This window comes from Haemaphysalis longicornis, unplaced genomic scaffold (assembly GCF_048455015.1).
Source record: "Haemaphysalis longicornis isolate Haplotype H1 unplaced genomic scaffold, Haemaphysalis longicornis Haplotype H1 scaffold_9, whole genome shotgun sequence".
Taxonomy (NCBI): domain Eukaryota; kingdom Metazoa; phylum Arthropoda; class Arachnida; order Ixodida; family Ixodidae; genus Haemaphysalis; species Haemaphysalis longicornis.
In genome coordinates, this window is record NW_027526460.1 from 72,646,673 (window position 1) to 72,663,127 (window position 16,455).

General features: G+C 45.1%; 1 protein-coding gene across 1 annotated transcript in view; it reads right to left on the reverse strand.

The window, feature by feature from the left end:
* The window catches only part of LOC144152445 (uncharacterized), a 34,695-nt gene that overhangs the window by 11,162 nt on the left and 7,078 nt on the right, over positions 1 to 16,455 (reverse strand). Inside the window, exons 3-10 of the mRNA XM_077683713.1 lie at positions 14,838 to 14,960; positions 13,275 to 13,406; positions 11,956 to 12,081; positions 7,445 to 7,576; positions 6,788 to 6,910; positions 5,178 to 5,300; positions 2,667 to 2,786; positions 147 to 266 (exon numbers count right to left, since the gene is read on the reverse strand). Of these exons, the coding sequence (XP_077539839.1) occupies positions 147 to 266; positions 2,667 to 2,786; positions 5,178 to 5,300; positions 6,788 to 6,910; positions 7,445 to 7,576; positions 11,956 to 12,081; positions 13,275 to 13,406; positions 14,838 to 14,960 (999 nt within the window). The remainder of the gene's footprint in view (positions 1 to 146; positions 267 to 2,666; positions 2,787 to 5,177; positions 5,301 to 6,787; positions 6,911 to 7,444; positions 7,577 to 11,955; positions 12,082 to 13,274; positions 13,407 to 14,837; positions 14,961 to 16,455) is intronic.

A 16,455-nucleotide genomic window follows, 5' to 3' on the forward strand; every position in this document is an offset into this window, starting at 1 on the left:
AATTCTTATCGGGAGAGTGGAATGTTATTGGTTTGAGCAACACTCGTATTTTGTCTTCGTTGCTCGTAAGAAAATTAATGTACAAATTAATGTCCCACCAACACCAGTTGAGAACTGCGCATGCAAAAGTATCTCATTTAACGTACCATGACAGCTTCTTCTGTCACTGTTGAGGATGATGCTGTCGGGACACGTACAGGATCCCTGGTTGTGGACGCACGTACTGACGCATGCTCCCCTTCTTGTAGCCGTGCAATCGCGCCTTTCTGCAAACACGCGCATGTAAACAGTTCAAGGACACAGCATTTTAGAACGTACGTGACTGCAATTCGGTTTGTTTATGCTTCATTCGTTCAAAGTTGCTCTCACTTTCTTGAAAACGGTGTTGGGACACTTGTTACTGTTCAAATTTAGAAAGAAGTGCTCAAGGTGGTGACGTGTCACAGTAGTTTGTGAGGTGAGATGACTTGACTGGTACGATACAAGGATCAATTATTAGCACTGCTACTCATATTTCGAGTGGCTGTCGAGATATAGCGACCAGGCTGTATATGTTTTATATGATGCTGCTGCGTACAAATTTTAGAAATTAATTTTTAATGTCAAGCATCTCCTCAGCACTTTTTTGCGTTGGCATGTTTTGGCGATATCATAAAATGATATCTTGGGCAAGCCACCTACATAGCGTCTCACGTTGGACGATGTACTACTTGGCTCCTGGTCCTGCGCAAAAATGTATTCACATGCGATAAAAGACTTCGTACTCATCTTTCTTCCGAGTTCCGGACTAGTTCATATTCTTTTATAGTGCTGTACACTAGACCTGCATGTGCTACAGGACAGGGTTCCTCATCTTTCCACTTTCAAACTCCGAGGATGTCAACGGGAACATTGCACGTATGCGTTTTGCATGTCGGCTATGTTTTGCGTTAAGCGCGCTACACTCGTGTGTGGTCACACCGCGGTGTACAGAAGTCGGCTCGATAAGAAAGCGAACATCTCGTCTGGCAATTCCTTTACACCAAGCTGTACTGGGCTCTCTCAACCTCACATCTTTTAAATGCTTTTTTTAACTTGCCTTATTTTTACCTGACGTAGCATGTTGGCCTCTGTGCTAGACAAACCTCGTCAGCATCTTCTCTCTCTCTCTCTTATGATATGACATTACGGGAGGTTTTATATTCCAGTTCCTTTAGGGCAGAAATACCCTTGCTCAAACTTTAAATCAAATGACTTCTCGGAGGGCACGAAACGCAAATAAAAATAAAGGCTCTCCAAGCGTGCATTAGGTCGCACAAGGCTCGAAACATAGCGAAGCTGCAGGATTGTTTTCCACGTGAGCACTGATGGACACAGCAATACGCATTTGTGTAAGTTTGAAATTGTTTATTTACTTTTTACGTCGTCACTCTGCCCTGTGCTTGTAGTAGTCATCGTTATATGCATCGATATCGTCGTGTTCATCACGCCAAGCATTACATGTACGGGAGCACTTGACAACAGCCGGGGTGCAGCAGCGTCACGTACGTGCACGACGCATGCGCGGCGTTCCTGGAGTCGCGTCGACGTTCCGTAGAGCCGGTGATGTACCAGCTGTGGCTTTGTTGGTTGCTAAGGCAACGCAAGGCGCTTGCCAGGGTTTTCGCCATTTTTTTTTTTTTGCTATAGCTCTTGCGCGTTCCGGGGACGCTCAACGGCAACCGCGAGGCACGCGCTCTTGAGCGCTCGGCTATTTTGTGTTGTTTTAACGCGCTACGTGCCACACATTAAGACCAGCTACAACAGCTCCACTGTTGAAAAAATCATGAGCGATTCCACTCTTGGAAAGTGGTTAACCAGCGAAGCTTGAGTCAAAATTATACGCGGCTTTCCCATACGACCTCACAAGAGAAAGGAATATCAAAATGGGGAAAAGCAAAGTGGCTTGACAACCGAATAGATGCCCAGAGCATCAGGAGGAAATTATACCCACAAGCGCCTGGAATGCCGGCAGAGAGAGGGCGGTGCGAACGTTTACATGGCCGACGGAGGTCCCACAGCGGCAAACCTTTGAGAAACTTTTGGTTCCTACTTGAGACTATTGCTGATGTTGAAAACGGGCCCATTTAGAATCAATCTATTTAAAACACGCATCTAAGTAATGAGACGTAGCAGATTGTGCCCTGCTTTTGGATGTTTGAATGGGGCATATTATTAACTTATTTCATGAAAATGAATATCCATTTAATGAGACGTATTACTGATGGTTGAGGTTTAAGTAAATGTTCAGAACGACGGTGACTGCATGATAATAACACACACGCACCGGGGCGATCATTTTCCAGCCCCTCGCGGTATAGAACGCCTCACACTTCAAGGACGAGTGTCTTTTTTGAGAATGATATTCCCGAAGATACTGTTCGCAGACATATTCAGTTAAAATCGTCGCCAGAAAGCGGCTGGGGAATCGCCACTTCTGTATTTGTTTTGTTTAATACCTTGGCTATTTTTCAAAGATTGCATTCAAGTTCGTATCATTGTTATAGGGACAATGAAATGTTTTTGTTGAGCAACACTTGTATTTTGTATTTTTGTCTTCATGGCTTGTAAGAAAATTAATGTGCGAATTAATGTCACACGAACAGTAGTTGAGGACTGCGCATTCAAAAGTATCTTATTTAACGTACCACGACAGCTTCTTCTGTCACTGCTGAGGGTGAAGCCGTCGGGACACATACAGGATACCGGGTTGTGGACGCACGTACTGGTGCATCCTCCCCCTACCCTGGTCTTGCAGTCGTTGTCTTCTGCAAACACGCACATGCACGCAGTTTGAGGACACGATTTGAGAACGTACGTGACTGCAATTCAGTTTGTTTATGCTCCATTCGTTCAGAGTTGCTCTCAGTTTCTTGAAAACGCTGTTGAGACACTTGCTACTGTTCAACCTTAAAAAGAAACGGCCAAGGTGGTGACGTATTACAGAAGTTTGTGAGGTGAGATTAGTCGACTGGTACAAACCTATGAAGAATTATTTGTCCCGTTATTCATGTTCCGGGTGGCTGTTGAGATATAGCGACAGAGGCTGTATAAGCTTATACAGAACGTGTTATATGAAGCTGCTGCCTGCGAATTTCAGGAAACAACCTTTAATTTCAAGCATCCCCAGATCATTATTTTGCATTGCCATGTTTTCCAGATATCTCGAAAAGATATCTTGGGCTAGCCACCCACGTCACGTTGGACGATGTACTACGTCTCACGTTGGACGATGTACTACTTGGCTCCTGGTTGGTCGTGCGTAAAATGGCTTCACATGTGAGACAAAAGCCTTTCTTCTGAGGTTCCTTCGCTGTTCAGGACTAGTTCACATTCTTTTATAGCGCTGCACACTGGTCGTACATGTGCTACAGCGCAGTTTCCTCATTTTTCACCTTACAAACTCCGAGGGGTGTCAACGCGAACGTCTCACGTATGCGTTTAGTATGTCTGTTATGTCAACACTACACACGCTGCACCCGCGTGTGGTTACTCCTCGTTGCATAGAAGTCTGCTCAACCCGAAAGCGAACATCCTCTCCTGGGTATTTTGCCATTCCTTTAAACCAAACTACACGACTCGCATCTTTTCAATCCTTTTTTACCTTATTTTTTTACCTGATGTAGCATGCTTGGCTCTCTGCTGAACCAACCTGGTCAGCATGGTTAAACTACGTTATCTCTGCCTCTATCTTTTATCAGATGACATCACAGGATGTTTTATATACTAGTGCCTTAAGGTCAGAAATACCCTTTTTAAGAGTAAATCAAATGACTTCTGGGAAAACACAAAATGCAAATAAAAACTTTGATAACTCTTCCACCTTCTGAAGGTGGTTAACCAGCGAAGCTTGATTCCGAGCTATACGCGGCTTTCCCATTACAACCTCAGAAAAGAAAGAAATTTCAAAATGTCGAAAGTCGTCGTGTCTCGACAATGGGACGGCTGTCAAGAGGAGAAGGAGGAAATTATACCCACAAGAACTTGGAATGCCTACAGAGATAGGTCGATGCGAACGTAGACATGGCCGAGGAAGGTCACACTGTGTCACTAGATAAGCCGGCCGTACGTATAGCCTGTAGTAGTGTCACTAGATAAGGTTACAGAGTATCGGCACTCTTTTCTCCTATTGTTCCATGCCGCCGCCGTGATCATTGGTCAGTTCGCATCACGTGACATTTGTTTACATTGCGACTGTTCATGGGCACCGCCATTTTGTTGCTTATGTGTTTTCTGTCGGTCAACTGTGATACTCTCAGCTTGTACTCCCTGCTCTGCGGCTGCACGCGACTAGCGTCATTCTGAACTTGAATCAAAGATAACGCTCTTTGCAGAATTTCAACTGCACAGGTGTGTCTGAAGATGCCGTGTTGCTGCGTCTTCGGCAGGGTCGTTTACAAATGACCTCGTCAAAGTGAGCGGTGAGGCCGCAGAAGCGGCAATCTGGCAACACTGATAAACAACAAAATGGCCGCCGTTGCTCACTTGCGTGCCTCAGTGACAGTACTCTGTAGCTTATCTAGTGAAACTAGGTCACACAGTGGCAAATCTTTGAGAAACCTCTGTTATCTACTTGAGACTATTCTGATCCTGAAATGTTGACCATTGACAACTAATCTGCACAAAATGCACATCGAATATATGAGACTTTTAAGCTTGAGGCCTGTTTTTTGGATCTTGATATGGACCATGCTATTAACTAATTTACTCATAACGCAAATCCAAGTTGTGAGACGTATAACTTATGCTTGAAGTTGAAGTAAATGTTTAGAACGCCGGTTGCCGCACGCTAATAGCACACGCCCGGGGCGATCCTGTTCCCGCCCCTCGCGGTATAGAACGCGTCATGTTTCAAAGACAAGTGTCTCTTTGTTTGCAGACATAAAATTAAAAATACACGTATTCCCTAGCTGTATAAGCTTCGCCGAAAAGCGGCTTGAAACCAGAAGTGATTTCTCGCTACTTTTACTCGGAAGATCTTTCTACCTTCAGCGCACTCAAGCGACAAAACAGTTGACAAAGTATTCAATTGGCGTTTTTGAGTCCTTTTGTGTTTGTAGTTTGTAGTTTGTAATTTGTAGTTTGTAGTTTGTAAGGGCTCACTATTTCAGCGATCCCCTCTTAATCAAGTGAGTAGTCCGAGGGACGATTATGCTCACCCACGCAGGAACAGCCGTCTTCGGCGAGGTGGAATCCAGTGTTGCAGTCGCACCGGAACGATCCCCACAGGTTGATGCACGTGTGCTTGCAGTTATGTGAGTTTTCCTGGCATTCATTCTGGTCTGAAGCAGGTTGCGGCGTGCACGCAGAAGGACAGAGAGAGAGGCAGTAGGAAGATTTGCCAATCATCAAGCTTTGAAAGTACACCGAGGTGTTATGGAACACCAAACCTGGTGGTGCACTCATATGCATCTCGTCAGTGGAATCAGAATCAATTCAATGTATTGGCTAGAAAATGAAGCAGTTCTTTAGTAGTACTGCTGCTGTCACTACTGACTGCTACAGCTACAATGCTGCAATGAACTGATCCACTGGTGGCACCTACCTGCTCGGGCACAAGTTTGTGCTTTTACTGGCACTGGTAGCAGTACTGGCCCAGGGCTTTGGGCAGCGTTGCTAGTAAAACCGATTGCAGTGGAACCAGTGCGCTTCAATGGTTCCGGCACCATGGTTGACGCTGCTACTAAGGCACCAGTGGATCTAGCACCACTGCCAGTTTTGCGAGTAAAATCGAGTGCGGAAAGGGGTGAGTGCCAGTGTCTCCACCGTCATTGCTACCGTCGCTAGTGCTGCCCAGTGGTCAGGTTTTGCCCTATGCAATAGTAGTTTTTGCAATAGGGTTCCACTCTGTAAAGGTGATTAACCAGGAAAGCTTGAGTCCGACCTATCTGCGGCTTCCCCATTACGACCTTAGAAGAGAAGGGAATTTCAAAATGGAGAAAGGCAACGTGTCTTGACGACGGGAGGTTGCCCGGACGAGTCGGGGGAAATTGTACCCGAAAGCGCATGTAATGCCGGTAGAGGTCTGTGGGAACGTAGACATGGCCGAGGATGGTCACACAGTGGAAAACCCCTGAGGAGCCTTTGTTATCTAGTTGAGGTTCTACTGGTCTTGTAAAAGGCGCCCATTGACAACGAATCTATTCAAAATGCATACCAAAGTAATGAGATTTATAAGCTTTAGACCGGTTTTTGCACCTAGGTATGGTCCATCATCATCAGCCTATCTACGACCACTGCAGGGCAATGTCCTCTCCGATAGATCTCCAATAATCCAGGTTCTGTGCTAACTGCGACCGATTTATTCCCACCCTTCTATGGGCCATACCATTAACTTATTTACTCAGAATGCGTGTTCAATTGATAAGACATACTTATGCTTGAGGCACAAATAGATGTTTGAGATGACGGTGACCGCATGCTTATGGCACACGCACCGGGGCGACCCTTTTCCAGCCCCTCGCGATATAGAACGCCTCATGCTTCAAAGGCAAGTGTCTTTTTATTCGCAGAGATAAAGACACAAGTATCCCTACCCGTATATGCTTCGCCGAAAAACTGCTTGAAACTAAAAATGATTTCACGCTACTTATACTGGGAAGACCTTCCTACCTTCAGTGCATTCAAGCGACAAGACAGGAGACAAGGTATTCGACTGGCGTTTTTGAGCTCTCTTCCTGAGTAAATAGTGTTTGTAGTTTCAAAAGGGTCACCATTTCCGCGATCCGCTCTTATTCGAGTGAGTAGTCCGTCGGGCGAATATGCTCACCCACGCAGGAACGGCCGTCTTCGGCGAGGCGGAATCCAGTGTGGCAGGCGCACCGGAACGATCCCCACAGGTTGATGCACGTGTGCTCGCAGTCATGTGCATCTTCCTGGCATTCATTCTGGTCTGGAGCAGGTTGCGGCGTGCACGCAGAAGGACAGAGAGGGAGCCAGTAAGAAGATTTGCAAGCCGCGAAGCTTTGAAGGGACACCGAGGTGTCATGGGACACCAAACCTGGTGGTGCACACATATGAGTCTCGTCAGCGGAATCAGAATGAATTAAATGTATTGGCTAAGAAATTAACCAGTTGTTTAGTAGTAGTGCTTCTGCTACTACTGATAGTAACTTATTGTAAAAACACGCTTGAAGCCTGAAAATTTTGAGGACACCTAAGCACGTAATGTGGGTTGTGAATGCGAGACAGTATAGTGTCCAAGATAGCGCCATCTCGGACTCCTTCGATTCTCCCGCTCCGGGTATTTCCTTTTTAACGCGTAGAAGAGGTAATATACCTTTATTGTAACGGTTCGAAATAATACATCGGTGCAGATAAGGTTGTCGCTGGGTCGTCTACACATGCAGAGGAGCATTAATGGTCCCGGCACTTGACAGTCCGTCTGACACCTCCCGAATTCGCAGCTGTACGCTAGAATGCTTACCGATGCAGGAGTGGGCGTCGTAGCCCCTCTTGAAGCCCGTATTGCACTGGCAGAGGTACGAGCCCGGGGTGTTGATGCACCTGGACTGTCCCCGACACACCGGCCTAATGAACGAAGTGCATTCGTTGATGTCTGCGGATGGGCGGAGGAGAACGGCTGCATTAACTGAGCAGGTTCGCAGGGCAGGGATGGGGCGATAGTAGTAGACACGTTAATACGACACGCCGGGATAGCGAAGCAAGTTATTAAATAAAGCGATTGGACGTCCACCAACTTATATAACAACTACGTAACATTGGTACTGTAAATGCGCCTAAGAAGAGTCACGCTAGGAAAAGTGGTGAACAATTTGGAAACAAAATTAAAGTAGTTATACTCAATGGGAATGTTGCCGACAAGGCTGAGCAGCGATTAGCCAGTGTTTCGCTCGTGTTATTCTTGTCGATACCTTGTGTTTGTGTTGTCTTATGCAAAGCCACCTGGATAACATAGCCCGATACAGGCGGCGTTGCTACTACTCTCCTGCCAAGACAGGCTGTGGCGCCATCTCTTCTAGTTTCTGTATCAGCCTGGCCTTTGTGGCGCAAGTAGCCAAGCGAGGGCGCCGCAGCACCTGAAAAGGCCCACAAAGAGACACTAGGTTGGGTTGTCATTAATTTGAGATAATTAATGCCTCAATGCATGTTCTTCTTATTTTATATTACTGCGTAGTTATTTGTGGCCTAGCAACGGCAGCATGGGATCCATGCTCGACCACGACCAGAGGAAGCGGTTTTCTTTTCGAAGCTTCTGTTGGGGTGCCTGACGCCGTGACCCCGAACGAGCTACCACAAGCCGGGCCCCTAGAGTTTTCCCCGCTTAAAAAAGGTGGTAGAAGATCCACTGTATTATTTTATAGAATACTTGAGCCCTTTAAAACCCAGGATGATCCACCAAACGATAACGACAGAGAGGGTGAGAAAATGAAATGACATCATCATCATCATCAGCATCATCATCAGCATCATCATCAGCATCCTACTCAGCTCCACTGCAGGACGAAGCCCTCTCACACTGACCTCCAACAGCTCATGTCCGGCCCTGCTCTAGTCTACAGTTCACCCCCGAATGTCCTTATTTCATCCCTCCATCGGAGTAATAATGGCCTTCCCCTTCTACTGGACCCGTCCCATGGTATCCACTCTGTTACCCTAATTGTCCACCGGTTGTCGATTCGTCTACTACATTTCCAGCCCAAGTCCATTTTGCTTTCTTTATTTTAACTAAGATATCTTCTACTCTAGCCTATTCTCTGATTTAGGCAGCTCGTTTCCTGTCCCCGAGTGTTACTCCTAACATAATTCGTTACATGGCCCGTTGAGCCGACCTAAGTGTGCTTTCTAGTTGTTTAGAAAGGCGCCAAGTTTCAGCTCCGTATGTTATCACCGGCAGTTCCACTGGTTGTAGATTTTTTTTTTGGAGGAGGGGGAAGCGGGGTGGGAGGGTGACAGAGGTAGCTTACTTTTCACTATTTCGGAGTGCTTGCCGAGTCCTCCCCAACCCATACCTATACTGCGTCGTATTTTTTTTTTCAGGGTTTGGTTGAGCACTAACAATCTGTCCGAGGCAGCATTGTTTTGCTTTTTCTAGCGTTGCGTTTCCTAAGCTGAAGAGGACGTTTTTGGCATGCTTAATCCTCATTACTTTAGATTTATTAATATTTATGCTTAGCCCCAAGGCAGCGCTTTCTGATTGTAGTTCCTTAAGCATTATTTGCAGGTGTTATGCATTCTCACTCAGCAACACTATGTCGTCCGCCAACCTCAAGTATTTAAAGTATTCGCCGTTTATCCTTAATCCTTCGTTTTCCTAGTAAAGATTTCCAAACACCCCCTCCAGACATGCTGTGAATAGTTTTGGAGAGATGGTATCTCCATGTCTTACTCCGTTTCGGATCGGAAATTTATCGCTTTGCTTGTGGAGGGTTATCCTACCCGTGCATTCCTTATATGTGTCTTTTAGAAGTCTTATGAATGTCTCCTCTATTCACCGGTATTTTAGTTCTACCACGGCTGCGGTGTGTGCGGAATCCGACGCTTTCTGTAGTCTATAAATGCCATGTAAAGTGTTTAGTGTATTTTGCGGATTTTTATATCATTTCATTGACAGCATGGATGTGATCCATGGTTGGCTACATTTTCCTAAACCCAGCCGCCTGCTCCCTGGGTTGTTGGAAATCCACGCTGTTGCCTTTTTGGCTAACTGTAACGTTGGCAAAAAGCTTGTACCAACCGAGAGTAGGCTGATGGGTCTGTAATTCTTTAGGCCCTTTGGATCTCACTTCTTATGAATCAGAATAATGTGACGTTTTCCTGGCTATAGGCACTTTTTAAGTCCTCAAGCATTGCGAAAATAGTGCAGCAAGCTTTTCCTGTACAATATTTTCTCCCTCCTTCAAAAGATCCGCGGTTATGCTGTTGTCACCTGCAGCTTTTCCTCCTGTGATGCCTTTGAGAGCCTTTCCTACCCCTCTTAAGTTACTAACATGACTACTAAGACGTCTGATTTCATGTTAGTAACATGAAATCACAGGTCTTTTTAAAAGAATGTAGCAACGCATCTTAAAGCTCACGCAGAATCATGGATACGATATGAACCTGCAACCTATTCAGTTATTTTATTGTGCGCGGGAAATACGAAAATTTTACTGCATTGGTGCTTGTCGAGCATGCCGGTGTCTTAAAGCGCTACATGGAAATGGTGTTATGTATTAATATGGGCTATCAATATTAGGTAACCCCTTCTACTTTCGGCAGGATGAAGGTTTTATATTAGAGGGTGATAGTTTTCAGTTTGGGCATTAAAAATCGTAGTTGACGGCTGGATGATGCGTGTACGTTAATAATGCGGTTAGGCAAAAAAAAAAAAAAACTTCTCAGCAATTGTGAGTACTTGTACTCCGTGACATTTTTATTTTGGTGCTGGGTATTGTGTATGAAATGGAGAGCGGGTTTTTCCCTTTAGTGACCGAATTTTTGATTCCTGACTAATTGCTTCTGTGCTCCTAGATCTCATAACTGGTTACAAAGCGCGGGGAAAAAAATCTAGTGGTTGCATCACTTCACCAGCAAGACAATCGTGAACTAATGGCCATGAACCCCGCTTCGTTGGCGCTGGGATTCGATCCGCACCCCTTGGAAACCGGTAAAATTATTTTGCTTATTCTCGAACATGCAAGAAATTATTTCGCACAAACACGAACGTGCTCACGCACGCAAAGAGGATGGGTTATGTACTCACAAAAGTAATGCCTAAACCGGCGTGTTTAAGGCCAGAACACTATATCCAGAACTAAAGACTCGAACAGACGGCTGACGTCGGAATTCAGGCCCAGAGCGTCGCAAGTAGGCCTTTGCCGAGTGAGTGAGTTTCCACCGCCCCGTGGCGTAGCCCTTCGTTACACGCCGGCTGGAAGGAGTGAGCGCTACCCGAAACGTGACGACGTCAGCTGGTTGCGTCCACTGCGGGGGCTCCTCTCCTAGCCACTCACACGTGCTAATTTTAAAGACGATAGTCTTTCTTGGCGTACTTGAACAAGAACATTTTGGTCTGCCTGTATGGATGTCTGTCTGTAACGCGGTTCACACACCCGGCCGAAGTGAAATATGAGCTGCACTATAGGTTTATATACCCATAGCCGAATCTAAGCGTGTAATGCCGGTGGCAGTGTTCATACTTGCAAACATTGTTGAACAAGAACACATCATTGCGATTTGCGACCAGGACGAATTGTTCTTCAACTGCGAAGTTTCTGAGAAAGCTGTATAGCTTTCCTTTGTGGGCGTACGGCTGCATTCAGGTGGTATCATGGGACACCATGATACTCCATCTTGGGGATTTCCCATAAATCTGGTCGATGAACACATTACGAAAATAGGAGGCGGAAAATCAATACATAAGTGACGTTTGCCGTGTTCCTTTATAACAAATTTAGGGATGCTTGATTCAAATGAAATGCTACATCTACTGCATAAAAAAAATTCACTCCGTCGCCTGCTGTCGCCCGCGCCACTATAGCTTGTTGCGGCACTAGACATTCCGCATCCCGCTTGGAACGCTCGTGGAGTAGGGCAAAGTAGTTCTATAAACGTTGTAGTCGGGTGCCTCGATTCACGCGCGTCTCCGCCGCACGGCAGCGCTGGCATCGAGGCACCCAGCCTGGGGCAGTGGAACGCGGTAAATTTAAATTGAATTGAGCAAACCTCTATCGTGTTTACTTTGGGAGGAGCGCGATGCAAGAGGAACAACATGAGAGATGAGCGGGAAAGTGAAGAAAGGCATTTGCTTGGCAAATGTCGACAAAGACTGTCGTCTTTTGTCTACATTTGCAACGAAAGGAGCAGATACGCTGCCATTTTTTTTTGTAGCCGCTGTCTTTTTAGCTGGGTTGTACAGGTTCAATTGATATTTCGATGGGAATATTACTAACCTTCGGTAATTCTGTTTGAAATGAGAGCGAGGCTGATACTCACCCACGCACTCTTTCGAGGCGCTCATTCGGTATCCAAAGGGGCATTTGCAGGTGAAGCCACCATTCGTGTTAACGCACGTCTGGTTCTCTCGGCAGTCGTGCGTGTTGGTGACGCACTCGTTGATGTCTGTCGAAGAAAAAGAAAATGAAGATGGAATAGATCATTGCCACTTTGTGCGTTAAATGTATCAGTCGGAGTTCACACCCCCTCCGTCCTTTGTCGTATCGTTCTTGCGGAATACATGTGATTTCCACCCTAATTTGAATGTACTGCTGCGTTATACTGACTCAGGGTTAAAACAAACAAGAAAAATGGCGGAACCGCATGAAATTGCTTTACAAGAAACTTCGCAAGTCAGCCATTCCTCTCCGAAGCTTTAGAAAAAAAAAATGCATTATCTAACGACACTTTAAGTTTTTTTGCTCGAAGTCACAATACTGATATCATAACGTGTGCATCGCAAGCACCGCAAGTGTTTTAATGCTTTCTTTTAAAGCTGCATAAAAACGTGAGCTTTTTTTCCCGAACAAAACTATAGCCTCTACTTTTGCACTCATGGAACGATGCGAAACCCGACGAAGCTCGCCAGTAAAATTCCCAGGCGTTCTTGTGTTTTCTCTAAGACTTCTTGAAGGCGAAAGCCCGAGTGGCGACGCATTTAAGACCGACACATGCTTTACCTTGTTTCACATTCTCTATTTCTACATTCACGTCCACCGTCGACATATCTATGTTCACCTTCTGGCGTTACTGTTTTACCGGCAACCCTGATATCAACGTCCACAAAAATTCGCACTGTCATCCAAATTTGTTAACACTAGTTTGTATAATTAGCTCCGCTGCATGCGCGTTCGCTCATTTGACTGCGTTCTTGCGCGCTCTTCATCTGCTGTGTACCGGTATGGAAGGCCACCTATCTTAACCGCCTATTTTAAGATCACGCTGAAACGTCTAAGACTGGGGCCTATGCTGTGGGAAGATTTGTTCTTTTGAAAGATGAAAGATCTTTCGTATGCATTGTATTTTTTATGCCATGACTTATACGAAGAATCTTTTTTACACGATGGTTCGCCGAGGACATTTGTCGTCGATTAAACAGCTCTTGCTTGTTTAACAGAAACAGCACCTTGTTTCTCCTTAAAAAACAAAGTTTTTTCATTTAAACTATGAATATTTTTATAGGTTGATTTATGCCAAGAATCATTTTTAAACGATGGTCTGCTTGTGCATGAAGGTCGACCGAACTAACAAGGCTGTCGCCTAATAACACTGCCTAAAAATACCTCGTCGTATTTCTTTGTTTACGAGGTAATTCTTACCAATGCAGGTGCGGCCGTTAGGGCCCTTTTCGAAACCAGGCTTGCATTGGCACTCGTACGAGCCGGGGTTGTTGATGCATACGGAATTTGAGCAACACACCCGGCCGAACGGACGCGCGCACTCGTCGATGTCTGCGAATTGAAGAAGATGTGCGTCAATTAAGAGTGATCGTTGGGTGTTAGCATAGAAAGAGCGTGCAACTCGTGAATGGCAGCAGCATGTACTGCGCATTAGGAGCTAAGCGGGGAGAGGATGCGCTGCCCGCACTTGTGTACTGCTAGCGCTAAAAACATGCGCTATCGGCAAACTTCGAAAATGAAAAACAAAGGACCATACTTCAGCCATAGAATTTAGCCTGTCATGCACTGTATTCTTCATGAATGAGCTGGGCCTGTGTGGTTGGATTCAGCATGGTATATTTTCTCTAGTGGCTGTTTAACACTGTGGAATTTTAGCTGACACCCTTACGACACCGTTTTTCAAAAGAACAAAGCTCTGCAGATCAAGATACTACAGTCGCGGCAGTGGTAAAAATACTCTTGTTTAATAACGGAATACTCTGGTACGCATACAAGCACGCTAGCGTATAGTTATCTTTAGAATTTTGTGGGATTTTCTGGTCAAATAAATTGATTATTAATTATTTTGCTTCTTGTCACAAAAAGTTTTTTTTTTTGCATAGAAAGAAGACTGTATTCCTGGGCGAGTTGGTAAACGGCTAGATTAAACAGCTTTATTGGCGGAAGAGAAAAAAGTTGGAGGAGTTACCAGCACTCATTCTGCTTCTTTCTTTTTTTTGTTCTGTGCGCTATTGCACATGTTTAATTCTGTTTATTAAAAGTTGTTGCTAACATTTCTATTTATTTTCAGTTTTTCATCCCAGATTACAGCGTACAGTGCATGGGATATCAATGTTACAGAGAGGTGCCCCAGAGTGTGGCACTATGGTTGAACATCTTGTAAATAAATGATGAATTTAATACAAGTCGCAATCACAGCAGAAGGAACTTACAAAAGAATTCTTGCAACATGAGAAAAAAAAAACACCTAATAAGTTTGATCATAAAAATAGCGGGCATATTTTAGTTCTACGAAACAGTAGAAAGATTGACGGCAAGAGATAAATGTATTAAGAAAAGGAAAGGAAAAAGAAACCAAGAGGAAGCTGAAGAACAAAGTCATGTGTTCCAATGAGCCGAAAAGCGGGGTTATTCAAGAATGAATTTCATAAGTGATCGCATCAAAGACAAGTTAGGGTATTTTTAACATTAATGGGCAAGTAGTTCCATTATTTAGTTGCGGTAAAACAGTGTTTACCTTAGCTCTGACTTTCCGGGTGTAGAAAGTTATGTTGTATTATCAAGCGCGTTAGGTGGGGGGGGTTAGTCAAATCTTTTTTACAGATTATAAAAAAAGAACACTTTTACCAGTAACAAGTCTGAAGGCGTTCATTCCGAGATTATACATAATCAGTCTATCTTACACGAGGAGGTCTAGGTGTTGACACGGTGAAATGACGTGGGAGGTAAAGCCCGCTTGGACGAAGGGACTGGAATGCTGACCTTCGCAGCCCAAAGAGGTCGGTCGGAATCCCGAAGGGCACTCGCATCTGAAACCTCCAGGCACGTTTCTGCACGTCTGGACATGTAGGCAGGTGTGCGTGTTGGTGGCGCACTCATCGATGTCTGTTCCAGAGGAAAAAAAAAAGCAAATCGCGAACAAATTCTAGTCAGATTCGGTGCACTGTTCACGAGGTCACAACCACGACTCCCCAACGTGATGTTTTGCTTGCCGGAACACGAAGTTCTAAAAGGGAATGTATAAGAAGCTATCCTCGTGACACCTAAGCTACGCAACTTCACTAACTCGTACCAGCGCAGGCGTGTTTTCAACGCTCTATACACTGCATTTTTCTTATGGAGTTCCTCTATTTAAAAGATCGCAAATGAATATGGCAGCCTAAATAAAGTTGTCGTTAGTATCACGGACTGGATACGGAGTAGTTCGTAGATTAATCTCCGGTTTACTCTGGTAAAGCTTGCCGTACCTAGTGGGGATGACTGCATTCATTTTACATCTCACAAAACTTTATCTTTGCCGTCCATATTTACCGCGCCTAAGGTTTGTGTCGAATTCTTGCCTTTATTAATGGATATTGCACTGCCGCAGATTTCCGGGTCTGTTCATGTTCCTGGAAATACTCAATGTTAAAAGAGAATGTGCACGCGAGACATGAATAATAATAAAATTTAAAGCAAGAATAACATGAAAAACCCGGCACAAGGGCATAATCACCACTTGAAACTTATTTTTATTCTGAAGCAGAACAAGAATAATAAACTTCATAACAAAACCTTAAGGCTGATACAAAAGAGCAAGAAGGCGACGCGCGGTATGAACGAGCACGAATCAATGAGCTGCCGGATCACGACCTTTCGTCACACGTTGGATAAAACGGTCACACCGAAGCATGCGGTGATGTATTTTGTGTTTTTTCCCCAAGGAATGGCATAAGGCTATGTTCGAGTAAGTCACGTGGTGTAGCTCACGTGTGGGGTAAACTAGGTACGGCAGTTTAGGACAGCTTTGCTTGCTGCTAGGAACCCGCCATGGAAGTCGTTTAAAAGCGAAGCATCACTAATCTAGTCGAGCGGTTTTGTCGTCGCAGTATATTTGACCTTAATTTGGCCGCAGCTGCGCCATGCCGTTGGAAACGCACCACGTGACTCGTCAGGCTGAGCTTCCCCAGAATTTCTTAGTAAGTATACTAGAGAGGAAACTGCGCCTCGTAAGCCATGTCGTCGTGGGGTTCATGGGAAGATCCCCCTTTTTGGCTTGGGCTTGGCATGACAATTGGATTCTTAAGCGGTTTGCGGGATTTGCTTCCTTCACTATGCATTAACACGTCTACGAGCTACGAGGAAGCCACAATCCTCCCTGTTCTGTGGTAGCAGTGTTCGGCGAAACAGCAGGCAGTGCTTAATCACTCCAGACGTTGGTCATGCCACAGTCGAAGGACGTATGAGTGAGCGGATAATATGCCGCCGCGAAATTTGTAGCCGACGAAAAGAAGAAACAAAACGTACTTTGACGAAGACAAGATACGACAGATACGGGCGTTTGTATGCGTTCTATCTTGTCATCGTCCACGAATATTTAACGCCACGTTTTCTTTTTTCT